The sequence below is a fragment of the Bos mutus genome, chromosome 9 (assembly GCF_027580195.1).
Source record: "Bos mutus isolate GX-2022 chromosome 9, NWIPB_WYAK_1.1, whole genome shotgun sequence".
NCBI lineage: Eukaryota > Metazoa > Chordata > Mammalia > Artiodactyla > Bovidae > Bos > Bos mutus.
Genome location: NC_091625.1, coordinates 95,047,217 through 95,073,649, shown reverse-complemented (window position 1 = coordinate 95,073,649; position 26,433 = coordinate 95,047,217). Strand labels below are relative to the sequence as shown.

General features: G+C 43.8%; 1 protein-coding gene and 1 pseudogene across 1 annotated transcript in view; one reads left to right on the top strand and one right to left on the bottom strand.

Annotated features, from left to right (window-relative positions):
* The window catches only part of LOC102276288 (T cell activation RhoGTPase activating protein), an 89,928-nt gene extending 86,125 nt beyond the window's left edge, over positions 1 to 3,803 (top strand). The window contains 2 exon segments of the mRNA XM_005900386.3: positions 139 to 995; positions 997 to 3,803. Of these exon segments, the coding sequence (XP_005900448.2) occupies positions 139 to 995; positions 997 to 1,395 (1,256 nt within the window). The 3' untranslated portion in view covers positions 1,396 to 3,803.
* A 12,646-nt stretch (positions 3,804 to 16,449) lies between these two features.
* On the bottom strand, positions 16,450 to 26,428 carry LOC138989187 (small ribosomal subunit protein uS8-like; annotated as a pseudogene).
* Positions 26,429 to 26,433: the final 5 nt, after the last annotated feature.

Here is a 26,433-nt window from a genome sequence, read left to right as displayed (position 1 = left end):
ACTTGATAACAAGCCCCAAATTAGCTTAGCTTCACCGAATTCCCTAGTGCCATACTTGATGTTAGTAGGGTGGACGGTGCTAAAGTGAATTTCTAAAAGGAACTGAACAAAAACTCAACTGTCCTTACCTTCCCCCAGACATGTCGACCCTGCAGAACGACTCAGCCTACGACAGCAACGACCCTGACCACGACGTGGAGCCTGTGGGCTCCCCAAGCTCGCAGCCCCCAGGGCCCCCGGAACTGGCTGCTGGCGGCGTGGAACCCAGAGCCCCGCTGCGCCCTTGGGAGCCCGTGGTCAACACCACGGCCAGACTAAAGGGCTTCCTCGGGCAACCTGACCGGAGGTACTCGGACCCCAGCACCACATTCTCCCCGGAGTGCCTCGAGGGCAGAAGAGCAAACCCGAAACTCACGCGAAGCGAGGACGACTTCACTGCCGTGGCTCAGGCAGCCTCCCACTTTGCCGGCGAGGAAGCCGAGGACCCGTTTCCAGAGGAGGTGTTTCCTGCAGCCGAAGGCCGGGCCCAGAGGCCCCGGGACCTGGGGGAGTGGAGCCCAACTCAGGGCTCCGTGTCACCGTGCGCACGGGTCCCCAAAGCCCCCTCCAGCGGCTCTCTGGACGCTTTCTCCAACAGCTCGCCCCTGGCCTCTCCTTCCAGCCCCAAAAGAAACTTCTTCACCAGACACCAGTCTTTCACCAAGGCTGAGAAAAGCAAGCCCAACAGAGAAATTAAAAAGCACTCCATGTCATTCTCCTTCGCCTCTCACCAAAGAGGGCTGACCAAAATGCGCAGCTTTGGAGCCACGAAGTCCAAGGGCTGCCCCCGAGACCAAGAGAAGCGAGGTTCCAAGAAAGAAAGCCAGCTCGCCGGCCGGATCGTCCAAGAAAGCTCGTCGGATGCCCCCGGCCAAGCCGTGCTGGGCTTTAACTCGGGGGCCTACGCCCTCTCGGTGGAGGATGTGTTCCGGCTGGTGGATCAGAGGCACCCCGGCCGCCCCCCCTTCTTACGAGGAGGCCGTGAGGCTCCAGGCGCTGGAGCTCGCCCCCCGCGGGGGCCAGACAGTGGGCAGCCTGAGGGCCCGCGTGCTGAGCCTGGACGCGGGGCTCCTGCCTCCCCTCCCTGCCCACCCCCACGGGGACTCGAGAAACATCCGCGGGCTGGAGCCCCTGGACGGGCTCCGAGGGGGGCTGGGGACTGAGACCTGGAGGCAGAGCTGCGCCCCTAAGGACGCGGCAGGACGGGTGATGGTCCCCGGGACATCCGAGCTGCAGCGGCTGAGAACCGCGTCCGAGTCGCAGCAGAAGGGCAGGCAGGCCGTCCTGGCCCGGCGGTGTAGCCAGCCCGTGTTTGACGCCGAGCAGCTCCGATTCGCTAAGGAATCCTACATCTAGCCCCTCTGTACACGAGAACTGCCTTTAGACTCTTGTTTTCCAAAAAGTCGTGAATAAGCTCCTCTGGCAAGTTGTTTGAGACCTCCTCCGAGAGGACAGCCACACAACTTCACACCAGCACTCTGTGCGCCTGATTTGTACAACGTGTAGCGCGTGTATAAAACGCATTCTAGACAAGGCATTGGGTACACGTACGCAGATACGTGTATATATTTGTTTGTGAACTTGCGCCAAACTGCATTGCTGTTCTTTGCCTCCTGGAGTTTTGTTTTGTTTTGTTTTCAGTGGTTACTGTCTAAAAATAATGTTTTCTTTTTTTGGCATTGCTTCAAAGGGCATGCCAAGTTTCTTATTTTCCACAAACTCCATTTAGGAGAAAAGGTCTAAGTCTCTTAGGAGTTTCCTCTAATAAGCCGCTTTGTGATCACCTCAGTAGGATGGAAGGAACAGACTGCAGGAGTAGAGTTCAGTGTTTGGAGTTATCAAAGGGCATTATAAACTCCAGCAAAAGAAAAAAAAAAAAGGTTGTTAACAATGCATGAAAAATATTTCAATGTGTCCTTTAACTGTCTGATTTGAAATTTGGGTAAGTTAGTGAAAATGCATTATATTGTGCATCATTAACTGATGTCAAGCACTTTGAGTTTCTTTGTAGTTCAATAGTGTCTTCTCCGATAGTGTGGAGGAAATTACTTCATACGCATTGGGGCGTTCGTATGTAAAACTTCAATATTATCTCACTACAATAAATTGCCTTCCTTATTTCAAAGTAAACATGTTCATCCTTTACTGATATGTTGCCTCCGCTCCCTCAGTTCATAGAAACCCACCAGAAAAATCATTTACACGTTGGTTCATTCAACTAGCGTTTATTACGTCTGCCCAAAATGCAGGAGACCTGGGTTCGATCCCAGGGTTGGAAAGATCCCCTTGAGAAGGAAATGGCAACCCCACTCCAGTACTCTTGCCTGGAAAATCCTGTGGACGGAGGAGCCTGGTAGGCTACAGTCCATGGGGTCGCAGAGAGTCGGACACGACTGAGCGACTTCACTTTCACTTTCACTTTCACCCTGGTGGTACAGTGGATAAGAGTCCACCTGCCAATGCAGGGGACATAAGTTCGATCCCTGGTCTGGGAAGATCCCACATGTTTCGGAGCAACTAAGCCCGTGCACCACGGCTACTGAGCCTGTGCTCTGGAGCCCATGCTCTGCAACAAGAGAAGCCGCTGCAGTGAGACGCCCGCCCACAGCAACTGGGGGTAGCCTGTGCTCTCCGCAACCAGAGAAAGCCTGCGTGCGTAACCATAAGTATAAATAAATTTTAAAGAAACAAGCATTTATTGACTACATTATTCTCCTTGAATAATGAGACAAGGAGTTCAAACCAGTCAATGCTAAAGGAAATCAACACTGAATATTCATTGGAAGGACTGATGCTGAAGCTGAAGCTCCAATACTTTGGCCACCTGATGTGAAGAGCTGACTCATAGAAGACCCTGATGCTGGGAAAGATTGAAGGCAGGAGGAGAAGGGGACGACAGAAGATGAGATGGTTGGATGGCATTACCGATGCAATGGACATGAAATTGGGCAAATTTTGGGAGATGGTGAGGGGCAGAGAGACCTGGTGTGCTGCAGTCCCTGGGGTTGCAGGGTCGGACATGACTGAAGGACAACTCCATTGTTCTAGACTGATAGGCAGAGCAAGATGTGGATCTCATGTTTAAGAAAAAGAGACAAGCCCTGTTGTCTCTACAAATTTGCAAAACCATAATAATGTACCTTCTTTAAGCCATTTTTGGGCAAACAGTCACTCAGAGGCTAGAAAATTTAGTGTACAAATATCAGTATTTCCTGGTTTTAGTGACTTCAAGTTTTCAGTACTTTCAAAAATTGTATTTTTACAATGCTCAGTTTGCTTGATTATTAGCAAACACAGTGGTAAAACATCATACATTAGAACATTCATGCTCAATGATTAAGATATTTATCTGGTATCTTTGATACTGGGCTTTTATTTTCCTTACTTCATCAATTTTTCATAAAACACTGCATGTTTTTGATATGTTAAAGAAGGGTTTTTGTGTTGGCTAGCTACCAGATGGTGAAGACCCAGTCTTTTGAGAAGTGATTTATTAGTAACGTGTGGCATCTGGTCCCATTACTTCATGGGAAATAGACGGGGAAACAGTGGAAACAATGTCAGACTTTATTTTTCGGGGCTCCAAAATCACTGCAGGTGGTGACTTCAACCATGAAATTAAAAGACGCTTACTCCTTGGAAGGAAAGTTATGACCAACCTAGATAGCATATTCAAAAGCAGAGACATTACTTTGCCAACAAAGGTTCGTCTAGTCAAGGCTATGGTTTTTCCTGTGGTCATGTATGGATATGAGATTTGGACTGTGAAGAAAGCTGAGTGCCGAAGAATTGATGCTTTTGAACTGTGGTGTTGGAGAAGACTCTTGAGAGTCCCTTGGATTGCAAGGAGATCCAACCAGTCCATTCTGAAGGAGATCAGCCCTGGGATTTCTTTGGAAGGAATGATGCTAAAGCTGAAACTCCAGTACTTTGGCCACCTCATGCGAAGAGTTGACTCATTGGAAAAGACTCTGATGCTGGGAGAGATTGGGGGCAGGAGGAGAAGGGGACGACAGAGGATGAGATGGCTGGATGGCATCACCGACTCAGTGGACGTGAGTCTGAGTGAACTCCAGGAGTTGGTGATGGACAGGGAGGCCTGGCGTGCTGCGATTCATGGGGTCGCAGAGTCGAACACGACTGAGCGACTGAACTGAACTGATATACAGTTCACAATGTTCTCATCCAGACTGCTCAGATCTGTTAATCCTGTTCAGATTTATTAGTGTCATTTAAATACCTTATTAAGCACCACCGATCATGCATAAATTTCCACCGGTAGACGTTCCCCTTCTAACCGCTGACCTAAGGAAAGCAACCCCTTCCCCATAATTGGACGTGTAACAGTGGTAGTTGGGACTTGCCTGGTGGCTCAGACAGTAAAGGCAGTTTTCAGCATCTTTCAGTTCAGTGCTAAATATTTCAGGATTGAAAGAAAAATCCTCCATCGTGTTTTTAGCAACTTCTCATTGAGAATCAGAGAGTTTTCATCAATAGATGACTAACACGATAAGCTAGGTATTCCGCCTTACCATTGACCTGACCTCCACGCGACCCAACTCAGATCACGAAAACTCTACCCCAGTTTCCTTATTTTACCAAAGCAGGAGTAAGACTGAAAGTCTTCTATTGCATGCAAACAGTCTAGTTTATTGACAAACATTGATGAGCTTCTTGTAGTCAAAAAGCTACTGTATTTGCATAGTGGAGAAGAAAGTATGATGTGTGTATTAGTCACTCAGTCGTGTCTGACTCTCTTCGATCCCATGGACTGTAGCCCACCAGGCTCCTCTGTCCATGGAATTCTCCAGGCAAGAATACTGAAGTGGGTTTTCATCTCCTCCTCCAGGAGATCTTCCCAACCCAGGGATCGAACCTGGGTCTCCCACATTGCAAGCAGATTGTTTACCAAGCCACCCAATGCACCGTGTGGTATTCTCACTTCTTACCATGAAGTCCACTCACTTTTTAAAATAGGAGAGCCCTACCTGGTCTCCAGGCATGGTCGTAGGTTAGAGCTGCCATAACCAAGTATCACAAATGAGTAGCTGACACAAAAGAAGTGTACAATCTCACAGTTGTAGAACCTAGACCTGAAATCAAGGTGTCAACAGAGGGCTTGTGGTTGCATTGAGATTGGGATGATATTAAAAAATGATACAATAGACAAGGACCCAGAACAGCACAGTGCTGTCCTCCATGGACCCTGTAAGGGCCACACAGTCACACATAGGTCTGACACTCTAATGCAAGGTGAATGGTAAACCAGGTTGGAAGCCATGGCCTACATTGGGGCTTTCAACCTGAATCCAGGTCTGACACCCACTTCCGAGCCACTGGACCTCTCCATCACCCAGGTAACCCTGCATGGGTCAGCTTGGGAGGGATCCCGACCCTCTTACCAAGGGAAGAGGTGGGGAAGTGTGTGTATCTCACGTGCCTGTTGGTAGGTACTGGCATTCATGCTTGGAGTTCTGGCTGAACAGACAAAATTTCTTCCTCTTGAGGAAGGTAGGAGGTTTTTTCTCCTCCTACAAAGAAGGGGACGGGTGGGCTTCCAAATGCATCCAAATGAATTTCTGACTGCATGGCACACCGATTACCTCCCATCATGCCCTGTGCCCAGCACCGCTCAGGACTTGATCCAGAGTCTGTGGTTGTTAACCAAGCTGGGGCTGGCCCTAGATCTGAGCAAACACAACCGCCTGCGAGCTCAAACCCAGCAAAAATAACCTATGTCACCCGGGGTCTCACAGCGTTGGAGTGGCAGCCATGGCTTGTATGCTAATGAAGCAGCTAATAGTTACTGACCGCAGTGCTTCCCATGGCTGAGCATGAAAACACCAAAAGGGCGGTCAGCACTGTTTACCCTAATGCACTATTAAAAGAATACATTCTAGCTGAAGTTTCCTGATTGTGATCTCACAGGAAGGACCGCCAGTGCATGCTTTCCTCCTGAAGGGTCAAGTGCTGGAAGTGATGGAAAGCCACATCAGATGAGATCTCGCATATTTTGAGTTTCTTTCTTAATTGACTTATGTAAGATCGTAATGCTTTATTTACAAAGGGAGAATTACTGAGGAATCGGAGTATAAACATTTTGCTAGAGGCAAAAGTAAATCACTTTTTGGCATGGTATTTTAAATGTCTGCATCATGTCCTCTGGACAAATGAAATGTGAATGAGGAACCACCAATGGAATGAAGAGTTACCCTCTTCCTATTACAGGCTTCAAAGAGAGACCAGATGAGACTAGCAAACCTGAAGAATCCAACAGCTCGCCAGAAAAAGGAAACACAGAATGATCATATCTCTAGGAAAAGAAAGACAATTGTGTTGGCACAAGAATATGTGAGCCAGATTCACAGGGCCCGAGTCCACAGCCCAAATGGGCGACCAGGGATCAGTTTCCAAACTATCTGAGCATCAGTTTCTCCCCCTGTGAAATGAAGATAGTCATAGCACTGCAGCAGTTTCGGAATGCACCTCACAGCAAACCCACATCACAACGTAGGAGAGGTCTGTATAACACAGCTTAAAATCCAGAAGGTGTAAAAGAAAATGACAAGTTAACACCGTCAAGATAAAAAATGTCTATATGAATAAAACACCATAAACAAAATCAAAAGACAAAGGAGAAACTTGGAAAAACATTTGCATCTTATATAACAGAAAAAGAACTAATTTCCATAATAAATACAGTTCCCATAGTTTGATAATGAAAAGAAACAAAATTGAATTCTTTTTATTGGAGCATGGTTGCTGTACAATGTTGTGTCAATTTCTACTGAACAGCAAAGTGAATCAGCCACACATGTATGTGTACATATATACCCCCCTTCCTTGGATTTCCTTCCCATTTAGGTCATTACAGAGCTCTGAGTAGAGTTCCCTGTGCTGTATAGAAGGTTTTCATTAGTTATCTATTTTATCCACAGTACTGTATATGTGCCAGTCCCCATCTCGAAATTCATCCCGCACTCCCTTCCCCTCTTGGTGGCCATGTGTTTGTTCTCTACAGCTGTGTCTCTATTTCTAATTTGCAAATAAGCTCATCTATACCATTTTTCTAGGTTCCACATGTATGTGTTAATAGATATTTGTTTTTCTCTTTCTAACTTCCTTCACTCTGTTTGACAGTCTCCAAGTCCATCCACATCTGCACATGGCACACATTTAAAATTCAGTTTTAAAATGTGAAAGTGATATGATCATAGAAAAAGAATAACAAATGGCCTTTAAACATTTGAAAAGATGCTCAATCTCACTCTTTTTTTTAAAGCTACACTAAGACACTGTTTCTCCCATCGGGTAGGCAAAACTCTAACAGTTTAATGACACAGTATGTTGGTGAGGTTGTAGGGGAACTAGTGATTCACGCATTCTTGTTGGAAGTGAAAACTGATATGACCCCTATGGAGCACAGTTTGGCAGTAAGTATTAAAATTACAAGTGCATAAATCATTTTTCTGACCAGTTCTGCTTCTAGGGATATACTTCATAAATAAGTTCTTAGGCATGCAAAATTATATGTAAATATTTTTAGCATTGTTTATAATTATATAAATGTTTGGTTAGAGAATAAGTTATGAATAATTAATATATGGCACACGCACACAGCTATAAAAATTTCTTTCACCTACTGATACAAAACCATCTCCAAGATATATCCAGTAGAAAAAAACAACATGTAACAGGTCGGTATGTACACTATGCTATAATTTATCTTTAAAAGAAGGAATTAATAGTAGTAGCTTACACATTGGGGTGGGGAATGGGAACTGAGATGATGGAGCCAAAAATAAGCAGAAGACATTTCAAGAATACATTTCCATATTTTTGGTGTTTGAATGATATAACTCTATTACTTATTCAAATATTAAATAGAAAATAATGCTGCTGCTGCTGCTGCCAAGTCGCTCAGTTGTGTCTGACTCTTTGTGACCCCATGGACTGTAGCCCACCAGGCTCCTCTGTTCATGAGATTCTCCAGGCAAGAATACTGGAGTGGGTTGCCATTCCCATCTTCAGGGTATCTTCCCAACCCAGGGATCAAACCTGAACCTCTTAGGTCTCCCGCATTGGCAGGCGGGTTCTTTACCCCTAGCACCACCTAGGAAGCCCATCTGGTGCTCAACTAGTTTTCTCTGTGAACATAAAATGTAGATTGTGAGTGTGTCAGTCTCTCAGTTGTGTCCAACTCTGTGACCCCAGGGACTGTAGCCCACCAGGCTCCTCTGTCCAATATTTCCCATGTACTTGTTTGTTATATTATTTGTTTCCCATAAACTCAGATAAAGAACCCTATGTAACTTCAGATTCAGAGAAAATTTTTAGACTTCTGAAACAATGTGACTATTTTGCTGTTTAGATAACAAATGCTTTTTAGAAATGTAGTTTGAACTATGCAGTTCAAGCCCTTTGTATGCATAGTTAAGTATCAGAAATCATGAAAGGTGATCATTTAACTTTGCTTAGATAATCAACGCATGTGAGCTCAGGTATGAGTAAGGGCTCTTCCTTTGAATTGGGCTTCCCTTGTGGCTCAGATGGTAAAGAATCCGCCTGCAATGCAGGAGACCTGGGTTCAATCCCTGGATTGGGAAGATCCCTTGGAGAAGGGAATGGCAACACACTCCAGTATTCTTGCCTGAAAAATCCCATGGACTGAGGAGCCTGGTAGGCTACAGTCCAAAGGGTTACAAAAAGTCAGACATGACTGAGCAACCAATACTTTCTTCTTCTTTTGAATTAGCAGTTTCATTTTTCTTACCATGAAATTTTAACATTAATGTCAAACTTGGTGTAACAATCATTTAGCATATCAGCAAGTTCAAGATGACAAAATTGCCCTTTTGGGGAAGACTATCAAATTTCAGTTAAAAGGGTTCCTAGGCCCAATTCCAACCTTTGTGTGGTAGAGGCTTCCCCACACCAACTAGCAAGTCTTGTAACATCAGTTGAGTGTCCTATGACTCAACTCAATTCTGACACTATTTACCTGGAGATAACCTAGATTCCATACTTTGAGGGAAAGTCCTACAAGGCCCCTCCATCCCATGTCCTCTCCAAAGGTCACCCTTCCAGCACCTCCACATGGTCACCCACCTACAGGCTCTCTGAAGCCTCTCCTTTCCGGTTTTTATGAGGGTTCATTACACAGCCATGATTAATTATCAATAAATCATTAGCCATTGACAACTGATTTGATGTCCAGCCCTCTCTCTAATCTGGTGGTTCAAATGGTAAAGAATCTGCCTGTAATGCGGGAGACCCAGGTTCCATCCCTGGGTCAAGAAAATCCCCTGGAGAAAGGAATGGCTACCCACTCCAGTATTCTTGCCTGGCAAATTCCATGGACAGAAGAGCCTGGCGGGCTACAGTGTATGGGGTCCCAAAGAGTTGGACAAGAATGAGCACCTAACACTTTCTATTTTTCACATCCTCCTTCCAATCACCTGGCATGTTCTCCTCCCAACAAACCTCTATCCTTAGATGGGATCCAAAATTGACCTCATTAGCATAACAAAAGACACACTTACCTCTTCAACACTTGGGAAATTCCGAGGGTTTTAAGAGCTATAAGCCAGAAACTGTAGATGAAAACCAAATATGTAGAAAAATGTTATGTTGGTCATCTGAGTGTCCAAATATATTTCTCATAAATCACAATATCACACAATGAACTTCTTCTTAAGCCCAAGAAAAATGTAGGAAAAAAGTAAGAAATTACATTTAATAAAATTAAATATATTGTAATATATTAATTTAATAATAAGCAAAAAATAACAACAAACTTAACATACTAATTCTAAACAGCATTAGCTCAACACATTCTCTGCACTTTCTAATTCTTCCTAAATTCTTTGCACACTTTTTTTTAACTATTTATCTGTTTTTATTTTGGGCTGTGCTAGCTTTTCTCTAGTTGAGCTGCTGGGGCGTCTCGCTGTGGCGCCTTCTCTTGCTGTGGAGCACCGGCTCTAGAGCGCGGGCTTCCGTAGCTGCAGCCCGTGGGCTCAGTATTTGGGGCTCCCTGGGTTCTAGCGCGCAGCCTCAATAGTCGTGGCGCACGGGCTTAGCCGCTCCAACGCGTGTGGGATCTTGCCAGATCAGGGGTGGAACCCATGTCTCCTATAGGCTGATTCTTTACCACTAAGCCACCTGGGAAGCCCCCTTTACACATTTTTGATGCATCTACATAACTTAAGCAGTTTCCAAAGGACGTTTACTGGTGATCGAAAGCGTGCCCCCAAAGTTCCTCGCTCACATATCCTAATGGTATGCGGTGTAGGTCACTTGAACTTTCTATTTCGATGTATATGATTCCAATTGAGTCTGTTACAATTAGGGAAGAGAAAGGAAAACAGGGAAGCTCTTTTGAAAGTTTGAAACTTTTCACAGGTGAAACAAGACGTGACTTAACTGCTGTAGGAAAGTGTTTTGAAGTCACCAGTTGGGACAATACTAAGGCTCTGAGTTACAACAGACCAATTCTCAGGACTCTTGTTTCTCTTCTTGTTTTTCCCTCTTGTTTATTCCTAAATTCAATGCACAGCAGCATGATCTAATTGGAAGAGAAAATAATGTGGATGAAAGTCTGATCCTAGCTACACTTACTACATGAATATCATCTTGAGCAAGTGCCTGAGCATCTTTGTATCTTTGGTTCTTCATCAGGATAATAAACAATTTTATTCTTCCATAGGCCTCTTTAAAAATCAGCTGCATTGAGGTTTAATTCACATATTGTAAACTGCATCCACTCAAAAATGTTCAATTTGATCAATTTTGCCTGATATATACTCATGAAACCACCATCATCAAAATATGAAATAAATTGGTAATACTGGTATTGTCATATTTGTTCATTTTGTTTTACCAATTCTATTGAGTATGTAATAGTATCTTACTGTGGTTTTAATTTATATTTTCCATTGACTAACAGTGTTGAACATCTATTCATATGTTTACTGGCCATTTGTGAAGTACTCAATCTATGCCTATTTTTTAAAATGAGTGTTTAAGTACTAAGTTTTCAGCATACTTTATATATTTTATTGACAGATAGTCCATTTTAATACTTCTTTGTGCTTTTCATGTTCTGTTTAATAAATTTTTTCCTCTCCAAGTGTCACAAAGATCTTTTATTCTGTTATCTGCTAGTGGGGGCAGGAGGAGAAGGGGACAACAGAGGATGAGATGGCTGGATGGCATCACTGACTCGATGGACACTGAGTCTGAGTGAACTCCGGGAGCTGGTGATGGACAGGGAGGCCTGGTGTGCTGCGATTCATGGGGTCACAAAGAGTCGGACACGACTGAGTGACTGAACTGGAACTGGAAGAGTCTGCATTTATAGATCTAAATGTAAAAATATAGCTTTTGTTAATGCACTTAATTCTATGATCCATTATAAATTAATATCTGTGTATGCTGTGAGGAAAAAATCAATGTAGTTTTTTTCCCATATGGAAAGACTACTTTTTTAAAAACTTTTGATGACTAATAATAAACTAGTTGGGGGGGTGGGGGTAGGGGGAACCACACTGCACGGATGTGAGAGTTGGACCATAAAGAAGGCTGAGAACCAAACAATTGATGCTTTCAAACTGTGGTGTTGGAGAAGACTCTTGAGAGTCCCTTGGACAGCAAGGAGTTCCAACCAGTCCATCTGAAAGGAAATGAGTCCTGAATATTCACTGGAAGGACTAATGCTGAAGCTGAAGCTCCAATACTTTGGCCACCTGATGTGAAAAGCCAACTTACTGTAAAGACTCTGATGCAGAGAAAGATTGAGAGCAAAAAGAGAAGGGAGTGACGGAGGATGAGATGGTTGGATAGCATCATTGACTCAATGGACATGAGTTTGAGCACACTCTGGGAGATAGTGAAGGACAGGGAAGGCTGGCGTGCTGCAGTCCATGGGGTCACAAAGAGTCAGACAAAGCCTTAGCCACTGGACAACAACACTGGCATCAGGACCTTGGTTTGTTGTGGAAAGCTCAGCTTCTCTGTACACAGGCGTGGAATCAAATCTCAGAGACAGAGTTCTGGGTGAAGCAGGAAAGGATAGCTTTATTGCTTTGCCAGGCAAAGTGGGCACAACGGGCTCATGCCCTCAAATCATGTGTCCCAACTTGGGGAAGATAGCGAGAAGTTTTATAGTAACTTTTCAAAGAGGGCATGGTCAGCTTGTGGACATTCTTCTGATGGGTTGGTGGTGAGGTAAGTAGGAGTCAGCATCATCAACTTTCAGATCCAACTGGTCTGGGGTCTACATGCTAGTGGGCAGCTTATCATCATTAACTTCTCCCATCTGGAGGGAGTTTCCGTATTTGCAAAACAGCTCAAAGATATTGCATCTGCTGATGGAGAAATAGGACCTTGCCCCAAGCCTGCTCTTGGTTTCTCCCAGGTCTCACGTCCCCTCCCTTCATTAATTTACAACTGCATGTATCTGCCTCATCCCTGGGTTGTGAAGATCCCCTGGAGGAGAAAATGGCAGGTATCCTTGCCTGCAGAATCCCCATGGACAGAGGAGCCTGGTGGGCTACAGTCCATGGGATCACAAAGAGTCGGACATGGCCAACTGACTCACTGAATCTGCTCACTGGAACTCAGGGAAGGTCATGGAGGCTGAATGAAGGCTGTTTCCTATAATCAAAGAAAAGGGGGACACGGAAAGGCTCTGTGCCCAGGAGCCCCCAGTTTATCAAGTTTCCCCAACCAGGGATCAAACTCATGCCCCGCTGCAGTGGAAGCGCAGAGTCCTAACCACTGAATCATTCTCATATGATTTCCCATAAGCCTACTGAATCAGTAAATTTAAATATTCCATTAAACTTGGGATTCCATGAACTTTTCTGTCGTTATTCCTTCAGATATTTTCCATCTCATTCTTTTTATCCTCTTCTTCTGGAACTTCAATTATCTATATGTTAGCCTTTTTGATATTGTCCCACACATCCCTGAGGGCTCTCTGGAATGTTTGTATTCTTTCTCCATCTCCCCTTCCTCCTCTTCTCTTCCTTCCTTCTCCTCCACTTCCTTGTCTTCTCTCTTGACAACAGGCCACTTTCTCCTGGTTCTTCTTGTCTTGAATAGTCTGGGATTATAACCCGGACATTGCGAATGCTTTGCAGTCAAGACTGAGTTCTGTTGTATTCATCCCAACGTTGTTGATACTTTGTCTTAACAGGCAGTTGACTTGATTCAATTGAAACAGCAAGCTCTGTCTCACCTGTGGTGGGTGGCAGTGCAGATCTCAGTCAGGCTGTCCCTCAGGATCCTTGGGGAATTGATTCTGGAATCCCCACCTCCTCCATCAAGACCCCTGGATGCTCACAACTCTTAGTTGACCCTCCTGTTCTCGGGGTGTGACCCGCAGATAACCAGCTGTACTCCAAACCCAAGTCTGCCTTGTGCAGTGTTCAAACACAGAACCCAGGTCAGCTCTCTTCTGGGCGATCCCTCACTTTCTCACTGCTGTGACCGCCCCAGGCTCCGCCCTCTGCTTCCTTGGGCCAGAACACGGCAGACCTTCCACTGGAGTTTCAGTCCGTCACACACCCTTTCTGACCACGTCCCATCCTCCAGCCAGAGCTGATGCCGGGAAATACACACCTTCCTCTGACGTTCAACTCCCCTCTGCCTGCGTATCCCTTTGTTCACTCTCCATATCCCTTTGTTGATCTTTGTGGATTGTCTGGAGTTTATAGTTGCACTGTGCTGGGGGGTGGGTCCATTCAGTGCCCATTCCGCCACACCACTGGGCATGTGTCTTCTCCAATGTGTGTGCAACACCTAACAAAGAACTCTCAGCCTTAGGCGGGTGTTTCTGACAACCTCCCCCCGCACTCCCCAGTAGGCTTATTGAAGGGATAAGATGTCATCTTTCTGCATGTTCCATATTTAAAGTATATGGAGGCATTTACACACATAAAAATTGAGCAGCCTGTAAAAAGGCAATGCAGCCCAAACAAACATTACAAAACATATATTAATGTCTTAAGGAACCAGAAACAACTGGAGGTCCTCACCTAATGGATATGTAGGTATTGGGAAATGAGAAAAAGCGTAGCTTGGTTTCTGGCAGAATTGTAGGTGATACGACACTTGGATAGCAATGCATTCATTGCTCAGAAATATTTTCTATGGCAAGATTTAAATGTCTAAATCCTGAAAGTTACAGCGAACATCCACAGTCCTCAAAACACACTGAGATGCACACGACCTTAATGTATTCCTTCTGGGATTTTTAATTATAAAGTCAACAACTCCTTTAAAAATAGGAATTGTTTGTCTGTTCAACAAACATTCCATCAGAGCCAAGCAATAAAGCCATCTGTAAAACTGGTCTTGCCAGGTGACTCAGTGGTAAAGAATCCACCTGCCAATGCAGGAGATACAGGTTCGATCCCTGAGTTGGGAAGATGCCCTGGAGGAGGAAATGGCAACCCACTTCAGTAATCTTGCCTAGAAACTCCCAAGGACAAAGGAGCCTGATGGGCTACAGTCCATGGGGTGGGAAAGAGTCAGATACAACTGACCACGCACACACACACAGGCCACAGGCAAGGAGCCTAACCTGCTTCAGGCCGCCGTTCGCTGCATTGGGTTCTCGTGCTCATATGAGGAGCAGTCAGGAGGCTTCTTTATTTTCCCAGTGCCCAACACAGTACAGCTTTCAAAACTGGACATCTGGCCCCAAAAGAGATTCCCGCTCTCAAATGGCTAACCCAATGTTGCTAAACTTAGCAGCTCTTGCCTAAGAATTTTCACAGGTGTTCATTTGCATGCATGCAATTCCTCTTGTTACATTAGCATTTAAACAAATTGTTTGAGTCCTGTTTCGAATCTAATTTGTGAATGTTGGTATAATTCATGAATGTTTATGTCTGACTATGCAACCCCATGGTGGAGATAGTAATTTTTCAAAATGTCTGGCCATTCCCAGAAATTAAAGAGTCAGAAAATAGGCAAAATTTAAACTACCATCTGCTGGCCCCTGCTCATATTATCAAATGCCCAGGCTTTAAAAATGTCATCTTATTTAATACCCTTGCCTCTGTGGATGAAAAAACGTTGCTTGCCATATCATTCAACAAAGGATGTTGCGGCCACTAAGCCAGCAGCCACTGGAGCCACCCCCAAATATGCACCCAGAAGGCATCTAGGGTGGAGCAAAGCATGATACTGGCCTGGAGAGCTAAATTTTCAAATTGTTTAGTCCTTAAGTCTTGTCCAATACTCTTTAAGACCCCATGGACTGTAGCCTGCCAGGCTCCTCTGTCCATGGGGATTCTCCAGGCAAGAATACTGGAGTGGGTTGCCATGCCCTCCTCCAAGGGATCTTCCTGACCCAGGATTGAACCTACATCTCGTGCATCTCCTACACTGGGGGTGGGTTCATTACCTGCTGAGCCATTGGGGAAGTTCATGGTGAATATCAGCATCTATATTTTATAGATAAGAAAATTAAGTAACTTGCCAAAGAATGAAGTTGGCATTTGAACACAGATATTCTGAAGACATGCTCTTTTTCTTCATACCAGCATGGGGGTGGGGGGGGGGGAGGCGGGGGGCGGTGCGGTGAGTAGTAAATACTCTAGGTTGGACACTGGTTTTAAGTTCTTTCTGTAATAAACCTGCTATAAATAATCTGTAATAGAGCTTCACAAACCTGAAATATTTTTAGAACCACAGAGTAATTCCTGGGTTCAAATTAAAATCACATATATGTAAAAACAATTTTGTCATGCAAGTCTATTTTCCCCCTGTGTTTTGAAACTGTAAGACACCCAAGCACAGTGGGTTCAGAAGGAGCATGGTGGAGGGGCTGCCCAAGGTAAGAAATCTGGGCTCATGGGCCTTATCACAGTCTGCCAAGTTCATTTCAAAAAATGTATTTTGGTCTCAGATCCTCTGACGAAAACAACTTTTATTTTTAAGAATAGGAAGAGTGAGGGGAGTTTTGGTATCTTTTTATAGGAAATTTCCATCCACTGGCTTTAAATTGTACTTTTTATTCAAAAGCACAGCATGTTTTTATATTTAAAACATCCTAGGAAACTGAGAGCCATTTTCTCACACTCTGAGTCATGGTTTTACTCTGACTAGGTGAACAGCATCCTCAAGGTCTTACTAGACAGACCCACTGAAACCTTCCAGATCAAAAGGAAATGATCGGTAAATAGCTGCTCCAATTTTCAGTTCTTCTGTAGGAGATGGAACAGAAGCTCAATACTCAGTATTAGCATCAGATTCAATAACAACTTCTGAGAAGAACAAGGATTAATCTGAAAGCTGGGCTCTCTTAAGTCAGACCCAGGTATTGAGGGGCCTTCCATCATTTTGGAGAACAAGGATGCAAACTCACAAACACAAACTTAAAAGCAAACAAAAATATGGAGAGAAACAAATCACAAATTATAAATTTAATGTTCACATTAGATAAGTTATCATTTGAATGAAGCAGTGGTTTGACAACAAACAAAATCCCCCTCTCAAAATTACATAATATTGTGATTAACAACCTCTAGACACATTTCATTAATGTTCCTTTTTCTGCATATCCTTTTTAATCACTTTTTAATAGGATTTTGTCTACACACCCTTTTAAATTGCTTCTTCCTATAAATAAAGATTTTGTAAAATAAATAAACATTTATATAAAATAAACATTTTCTGCAGAAAGAATAAAAGTTATATCTGGGTTTTTTTTAGCTTACTTTATTAAAATGGTGTTCTCATCAACATTAATAGTTTAGAATACTTTTTTTCAGCTTCTCAACTCAGTCATGTCAAGTACATTTTTAGGGTTTTTGTCAAATTTAGAGAGATTTCGATCGTTTTTTTTTTTTTTTTTTTTTTTGTCCTCTGAGGCATTTTATTTGTATGTATTACATCCCTAGAAAAAGGATCCAAGGATTTTCCCTCCTGTATGTTTTCGTCTTGCTTCTTCATGGTCTATGATGCCAGCTGAGGTTGTCAGTACAATGAAACCAAGCTGACGGGATGGGAGCAGATTATTCTGCCATTTTTCTAGATCTTTTGAGTTGCACATCAAATCTAGGGCTGATCACTCCACACTTACTTAGCCTGACTGTGAGGTTCACAACAATTTTCCCAGCCCTGTGATCATCAATGATTTCAAATTCGCCAATGTAACCATGCTTCATCATCACTGTTAGAAACCTGACGATGACTTTGGAGCACGGCCTAATAAGGACCTGGCGTTTGCCTCTCTTTTCGGCATTGTTGATACTCTTGAGAGCATCGGCCAGGACATTCATGCGCACCATTCTGGCGGCACGGAAAGATGGCGGAAAGAGGATCTCGATCGTTTCTTTCATATAGAGGCTGGAAAATCTGGAAAATCTTTCCACAGACACTTTCTGGCTCCGTATATTTCAAACCTTTTTTCTCCTCACGTACCCACATACTGTCAGCACAAGGCCCTGTAAAAAGTGTTCTTACAGGGACTTCCCTGATGGCTCAGTGGATAATACTCTGCCTGCAAATGCAGCGGACACGGGTTCAATCCCTGGTCCAGGAAGATTCCACATGCCACAGAGCAACTAAGCCTGTTCACCACAACCAGTGAGCCCACACTCTACAGCCTGCGAGCCACAACTACTGAACCCGAGTGCCTAGAGCCTGCGCTCCACAGCAAGACAAGCCCCGCAATCAAGAGTAGCCCCTCCTTGCAGCAACTAGAGAAAGCCCGTGCAAAGGGACGAAGACCCAGCATAGCCAAAACTCAAATAAACAATTTTTTTAACTGTTCTTATATGTGTTCTTATTCATCTCAAGCTGGGTGAGCAGGCATAGTGGTCAGTGGGAATTTCTCTGCAAGGCCCTAGTACCCCAGATCAGCTATCAATGGCTTATCTATTCAAGACGGTGACAGCACCCTGCATAAATACATCTCACCGAAGTAAATGCATCCATTTCCCATATCCCAACCCCCAAAGCCCCATGGCCACTCCATGGCCATCCAAGGGCAGGGTGGGTGTGGGGGTCAGAGTGGAAGGAGACAGCAGTCTTAACTGATTGCATTTTAAAATATCTTTTGCAAAGTTTTTCAAAGCCACATGACCATTTGATCCATTTTTGCCCTGATCCTTCCTAAAACCTTAGGGGGAACCTGGGTAAGTAGAGGCTCTTAGCTCAAATGGCCTTTGCTTCTCAGTAAGAGCCACCCCTCCATGTCCTAGCTTTTCACATCCTTAGTCTTTCACTATCAGGGAAAATCATTCATGGCTCTTGAATTACTTCAGTCTTGTACCTACCCCATAATCACAGTCACAGAAGTTATCAGTTAAGTTATAGAGAGTGAAGGCTGAGCTCATAAGGCACCACGTTAGGTGCTTCAGGTATGTTCATTCCTTGACACATCACAGCAACACAGAAATATTCCTCCCATGTTCAGATAAGGAAGCAGGCTGAGAATTACTAAGTAGCACAGCAGGACCCAGGGCCAGCTCCCTGAAGCCCTTACTCTTTCTACTGTAATGGCTGCTTCCTGAGGTCTCTTTTCCCTCCCATAACAAAGTGACACACACTTATGACAGAAAACATTTTCAGCACAGAGAAATAGAAGGAATTTTTTTAATTACCTATACTTGTAATGGTTTATAATTGTAAATACCTATACTGTAATTACAGTGACTGAAGCAATGAAATTAAAAGACGCTTGCTCCTTGGAAGAAAAGCTATGACCAACCTAGTCAGTGTATTAAAAAAAACAGAGACATCATTTTGCTGACAAAGGTCCACGTAGTCAAAGCTATGATTTTTCCAGTAGTCATGTATGGATGTGAGAGCTGGGTCATAAAGAAGGCTGAGTGCTGAAGAATTGATGCTTTTGAACTGTGGTGCTAGAGAAGACTCTTGAGAGTCCCTTGAACTTCAGAGAGATCGAACCCATCAATCCTAAAGGAAATCAACCACGAATATTCATTGGAAGGATTGATGCTGAAGCTGAAGCTCCAGGACTTTGGCTACATGATGCAAAGACGCAACTTATTAGAAAAGACCCTGATGCTGGGAAAGATTGAAGGCAAAAGGAGAAGACAGCGGCAGCGGATGAGATGGTTGGATAGCATCACTGACTCAATGGACATGAGTTTGAGCAAACTCTAGGAGACCATGACGGACAGGGAAGGCTGGTGGGCTGCAGTCCATGTGGTTGCAAAGAGTCGGACACAACTGAGCGACTGAACAACAATACTTGTATTACACAGATACAACCGTAGTTAAGCTTTTGGTATATTTCCATGTTTTATGGAAGTTAGACATTGAAATTATTATATTAAATAAATGTATTTCCCCCATTTTTAAAGAAACATACGTTCCTTGTCAAAAATATGAAAAATATTAAAAATTATAAACAAACTAAAACACATCTGAATTAGTTTTCTAGGACTGCTATAACAAAGTGGGCGGCTTACACACCAGGAATTGATGGTCTCCTAGCTATGGGATCTAGAAGTACAAGATCACGGTGTGACTCAGGCTGGGTCCTTCTGAGGCAGTAAGGAAGTCTCTCCTGGCTTCTCCCCTAGCTTCTGGTAGCTCCCTTGGCTTGCAGAAACACCACACCACTGTCTTTATCTTCATGGGGCTTCCTGCCTGGAGGGGTCTGTGCCTAAATTCCCCTTCTTAAAATGACACCAATCATATTGGACTAGGAGTCCACTATATTCCAATATGACATAGTTCTAATTCAACTAACTCTACCTGCAAAGACCCTATCTCCAAGGTTCTGAAGGTTAGGACTTTAACATGATTTGCAGGGGAGGGGAGAAAATTCAATCCGTAACACCGTTCTATGAGCCAAAGAAAACCAATATTAGCAGTTTGAAGTGAAGTCTCTCAGTCATGTCTGACTCTTTGCGACCCCATGGACTATAACCTACCAGGCTCCTCCATCCATGGGATTTTCCAGGCAAGAGTACTGGAGTGGGTTGCCATTTCCTTCTCCAGAGGATCTTCCTGACCCAGGGAACGAACCTGGGTCTCCCGCATTGCAGGCAGACGTCTGAGCCACCAGGGAAGCAGTTTGCTGCTGCTGCTGCTAAGTCGTGTCCGACTCTGTGTGACCCCACAGACAGCAGCCCACCAGGCTCCCCATCCCTGGGATTCTCCAGGCAAGAACACTGGAGTGGGTTGCCATTTCCTTCTCCAATGCATGAAAGTGAAAAGTGAAAGGGAAGTCGCTCAGTCGTGTCCAACTCTTCACGACCCCATGGGCTGCAGCCTACCAGGTTCCTCCATCCATGGGGTTTTCCAGGCGAGAGTACTGGAGTGGGGTGCCATCCCCTTCTCAGTTTAGCGTTTCTTTTTGACACTCCTCCTACTGCAAGTGGGATCTATGGACCCTTTCCTTGAGTCTGGGCAAGTTAGCAACTGCTTTGAGCAGTGAGCACTCAAGTCATCACAACCCAGGCACCAGACAGGAGAGTGGAAGAACTTCCAGAAGTTTCCAGCCTCTAACTGGAGACTCAGTCTTACCAACTGAGGTTCCAGGCTTCACGGGATAAACACAAACCACCCCCACTGCACCCTTTTCCAATTCCTAGCCCAAAGGATGTGGGACCCTGAGAAAATGGTTATTACTGAAGACGCTTGTCTCTGGGGGAACCGGTTACACAGCAACAGTAACTAGAAATGTTATGATTCTCAGTCCTTTTCCTGTTCCTTTATGAATATCGCTCCTGCTGAACTGAGTCACTAACTTCCTTGATGAAAAGGAAATGATAAATTGTGTATCTGCTTCTGAGATTTTCTTTAAGAAGTAGAAAAAGAGATAAGCTACATTTCTAAACATCAGCATCATATGTATATAATGAACGTGCTGGTTCCAACCATAGGTTAACAAGGGGATACTCACAAGTCCCAGATGAGATAAAGCAAAGCTTCAGGCTGCAATGGCTGCTAATACACGGTTTGCTCGTCTCGCCCAATTCAGAGTACCACAAGCCAGGCAAGCATCCGAGTTTGAAAGATGCAGAAAGCATAAGAGGCTCTTGGACGTGAAACCAATCAGTACGCTGCATTCAGATCTGTTCTGAGAAAAGGAGTGTTCAGTTCCTCTCGACATTGTATTTCAACCAGGTAAGTAGCTAAGACAATATTACCAGATGTTGGAAACCGAATCAGTTTTAAGCAGTCATCAAACTTGACATTCCTTCTGAAACAAGGGGTAAAGCATGTGGGAAGAGAAATATATTTTCTGGGAAATGGGAGTTACCTCAGGAGGAACAGTTCAGGGAAGCTTTGCAGGCCAAGTTTCACTCTCAGCCCCCAGAACTGACCAGACCACACGGAGGTCAACCAAGTAGCTACATTGTGGTCCAAAGTAAGGCTGGTCTCATGAGTCCTTCTGAATCATGGTTCCCTCATTACTGAGCTCTCATTTTGACTTCTCTTTTGTTAGTGTTTTTGTGAGTTTTTTGTTTTTTTTTTAATGAGGGACAGGATGGTCAATGGGCTTACCTGATAGCTCAGTTGGTAGAGTCCACCTGCAGTGTGGGAGACCTGGGTTTGATCCCTGGGTTGGGAAGATCCCCTGGAGAAGGGAAAGGCTACCCACTCCAGTATTCTGGCCTGGAGAATTCCATAGACTATACAGTCCATGGGGTGGCAAAGAGTTGGGCACGACTGAGTGACTTTCACTTTCATTTCTTTCAGGAATGTCTGGTGCAAGGCTGCAAATCTGAAAGTAAATGCCATTGCCTTGAAAAATAGTGGACTTTTTGAGTGTGAGGTTGTTCCCAGCATTTTCCCTGAAAACTCTAATAGATGTTGTTTAATTGTCTTCTGATCTTGAGTGTTACAGAAAAGCCTAAGGTCAGTGGGATTTTCATTTTTGCAAGGGGATTTGCTTCTTTTTGCCTGAATTGTCATAAGATCTGTCCTCTATGTCCTTGTAATGTAAAAACGTTGCCATTAGTTTTTCTTGGATTGTGGGGAACCCTCTTGATGTGTATTCAAGTACTAATACTTAACTCAGGAAACAGTTGTTAAATTAAGTCTAGTTGTTACTTCTATTGCACCATAGGAATAGCAGGCTTAGGTTGAATTATCTGCTCTGCTATATATCAATCATCTGTCTCAGCCACTCAGTTGTGACTCCATGGACCATAGCCCACCAGGCTCTTCTGTCCATGGGATTTCCCCAGTTAAGAATACTGGAGTGGCTAGCCACTCCTTTCTCCAGGGGATCCTCCCGACCCAGGTCTCCTGCATTGCAGGTTGATTCTTTACTGTCTGAGCCATCTGGGAAGCCCCAATAGGGTCAATATTTTTAATCCTTTCCTCTAGTTCTGGGAACATTTTTCAGGATGGTTCTCTAAATCACTGATGTGATACTCAACAACCTTCTCCATAATGTGGATTTGAATTGTTATTGCATCATCAATCTCCTTTGAATCACATATTTCTTAATCCCCCCTACTTCGTGTTGATTCAGGCACAGCAAGCTCTCAGAGCCTCAAGGTTCTAGGCGTTCTCTCACCTCTTGGGCTTCACACGTGGTGTTCTTCCCCCCTCATTTCATCCAGCAAACTCCTGCAAGTTCACACGACCTGATTCCCAGTGTCCTTTCACGCAGGAAGCTTGCCATGACCCCCAGCATGGGTGAAGGGTCCCTGAGCTCCTACAGCACCCGGTCCCACCCTGTTATCACACGTCTCACACAATGTTTTAAGTTTCTACCCCCCTGGTTACCGCACGAGACCCGTGAGGACAGCTGTACTCACCGTCCTTTTCTCGGCGCCCCAGCACCATCGCTGGCACTCAGAAAGCACTTTTGCCTGTAGTGTCACTCCCTTTCAGTCGTATCTAGCTGTCTTTCAAGTATTCTTTTTCTTGTGGTTTCCTGTCTTATTCATAGGTAGTGCCAGTGTTTTTAGGGATGCCGAACAGTCTCACTTCTAGAGATTCAGCTTCCTCTGACTATTCAAAGGCATAGTTCAAAGGCATATATAATCCAATTCTGAGAATATAAAGAAATACTATGCTGCAAAAAAAAAAAACAGGAAATTAACGTGATACAGATTTTGTTCAAATTTCACAAAATTTTATGCTAGTGTCCATTATTTGATTTCATGTCTTATTCAAGACTCCACATTGTATTTAATTGCATTGAGCAGCTTCAGCTGCATGCAACAAATCCTGGTAAATTCTCTTTCCATTTTTATTCTATTACATTTTCTAATCTTCCCTGTTATGGCTCCTTAGATACACCCATCACTTAAAAATGGGCATTTAATTTCCAAATACATGGGATGTTTAAAAGTATCTTTCATTTTCTTATTTTGATATCAATTTCTCATTTAAATGCTTTCTTCTCTGCAATCACCCTCTGGGTTTTTTCAGTCTCCTAACTTTATTGAGGCTTTCAATGGTTAAGTCAAAGATCTTAGTAAATGTCACATTGCACTTGAAAATATGTGTGTTATTTTCAAATATCTTTTGATATTTTCACTCTGTATAATAGGCTCCAGTTTCATCCACCTCATTAGAACTGATTCAAATGTATTCTTTTTAATAGGCTGAGTAATACTCCATTGTGTATATGTACCAGAGCTTTCTTATCCATTCATCTGCTGATGGTCATCCAAAACATTTGCTTTTTATTTTTTCTTTAATTTGAAAGTCAGTATTAGTTGACATTGGCTTTCATCAATTTGAAATTAATATTCTCATCAAAATCAAGATAATTCATAGCATCTTCTCCTTCAGCTCCATCTTCTCACCTTCTCAAGCTACAGGATGCTGTACTGTGGATGTCCTACAACCTTCATAACATCACAATGTTCCCTATTAAGTGGAGAAAGCAAGCTGGAACCAAAGAGATAAAGATCAGATGGAAAAACAGAGGGAAGTTAGGGGTGCTCACTTTGCTGTCATCCAAATCCCTGATTCCAGGGATTTTAATCAAATTTGAATCATAGCCCTTCCATCCTGTAGCACTGCCATTCCTGAAGTCACCTGAACTCCCCTTATAAACTTCAAAACATGCCCTTCTAGCCAAGCAAGAAACTGGATTCTTACCATTGCAAATGATAATCTTCACTAATACAACTGCTTAATACTGTACCTATACTGCTACAAACTTGGGCATAGGTGATTTTTATAAAAGTTGTTTTAACTCTTGTATTTACATCACACTTAACCATTTTCTAAACATCTGTTATACACATCTGTTTTGACATGTAAAAATAATTGAGTGAGATGAGTAAAGTGGCATTTACTGTTACTTTAAAATAATAATGAAAGATTTTAAAAAATCAGTAAGATGAAAAATCACTTAAATTTTGCCTGAGGTCACACAGCTAGTGAGTGTAAAACTGGAGTTGAACCCCAGTCTTCTAACTCCCAATCCAGAGCTCTAAATCCAGAACCCTAGCCTGCTGATTCCCAGCCTTGCATTCAATATGTCCTTTTAGGCCTGTGCACAGATGTCAAATATTCTTTGTTCAGTTAGTTGCTCAGTCGTGTCCAACTCTTTGGACCCCATGGACTGCAACACGCCAGGCTTCCCTGTCCATCACCAACTCCCAAAGCTCGCTCATTCAAACTCATGTTCATCCAGTCTGTGATGCCATCCAGCCATCTCATTCTCTGTGGTCCACTTCTCCTCCTGCCTTCAATCTTTCCCAGCACGAGGGTCTTTTCCAATAAGTCAGTTATTCAAATATTCTAGAGACAACTTAAACAGAAAACTTTATACAATGTAAACAATTACCTTCTAGTAGATCTATTTTTAAAATGTGATTTAAAAAAACAGTATTTCCTTAATACAGGTATGCTTGTGCTCCAATTATTCTATTTGCCAGAAAAAGCTAATGAAGAATTAGTGACACCTTGTGGCAAAAACTTATTAATTCATGAGCTGCTACCGTTCAAAGGCCTCATGCACTTCACTAAGTAGTTAAGACAATAGCAAAACATCTGGAAAGAATAATCTGTGGTTACAGACTGCATCTCACAACTAAAACTGTCCTCCCTTTGTTCCACTTGGGCTCAGTTCCCACCACTTCACAGAAACTGCTATTTTTGTGAAGTTCACAGACAACTTCCATGCTGGCAAACCCAACGGTTACTTCTCAGTTCTTACATAACTTCTTACATAATAACCAGGGTGACTCTACTGCTCCTGAAACTTTTGGTTTCACCAAGACCACACTCTTTCCTTTTTACTTTTAATGTCTCTAAAACCCTCTGAACTCTCAACAGTACCAAATTCTTATCTCTAGCTCCAACCTTTCCACCGAACTCCAGACACACGTCTAAACCAGCAGTGTGACACGTCCATTTGATACTCCAGGCATTTCAGAATGAAAAATGCCCACAAGAACTTCCACCCAATTGGCTGCATCTCAGGAAATGACATTAAATGATTGTTTTTGCAGATCTGCAATATGAAACACAAAAACATTACTTTGCCAGGAGCTATGGGGCTAGTACAGTGCTGAATTCAGATTTAAATCCACACACTACTTAACTGAATGCAAACGCAAAGGCAAACAACTGTTATCACTCAGTTCAGTTCAGTTGCTCAGTCATGTCCGGCTCTTTGCGACCCCATGGACTGCAGCACACCAGGCCTCCCTGTACATCACCAACTCCCAGAGTTCACTCAAACTCATGTCCATTGTTGCATTGGTGATGCCATCCGACCAACTCATCCTCTGTCATTCCCCTTCTCCTCCTGTCTTCAATCTTTCCCAGCATCAGGGTCTTTTCAAATAAGTCAGTTCTTTGCATCAGGTGGCCAAAGTATTGGAGTTTCAGCTTCAGCATCAGTCCTTCCAATGAACATTCAGGACTGATTTCCATTAGGATGGACTGGCTGGATCTCCCTGCAATCCAAGGGACTCTAAAGAGTCTTCTCCAACAGCACAGTTCACTCAGGGAAGCATAAGCTTCACTTACACAAACCCAGTACTTTCACATCGCCAACACTAAAACCAGTGCATTTGCTGTTTCTAAGGACAGACCCGTCCCTTGACGCTTCATTTTTAGGGCAAGAGGAGACCCTAAAAGACTCAAGAAGACGCCCTGCTGCTGCTGCTGCTCAGTCGCTTCAGTCTTGTCCGACTCTGTGTGATCCCATAGACGGCAGCCCACTAGGCTCCTCTGTCCCTGGGATTCTCCAGGCAACAACACTGGAGTGGGTTGCCATTTCCTTCTCCAATGCATGAAGGTGAAAAGTGAAAGCGAAGTCGCTCAGTCGTGCCCGACTCTTAGCGACCCCATGGACTGCAGCCTACCAGGCTCCTCTGTCCATGGGATTTTCCAGGCAAGAATACTGGAGTGGCCCTTTACCAAAAAGATGTCTGTGGGGAGGCCCTCCACGCCCAAGGACCGCCCCCTGAA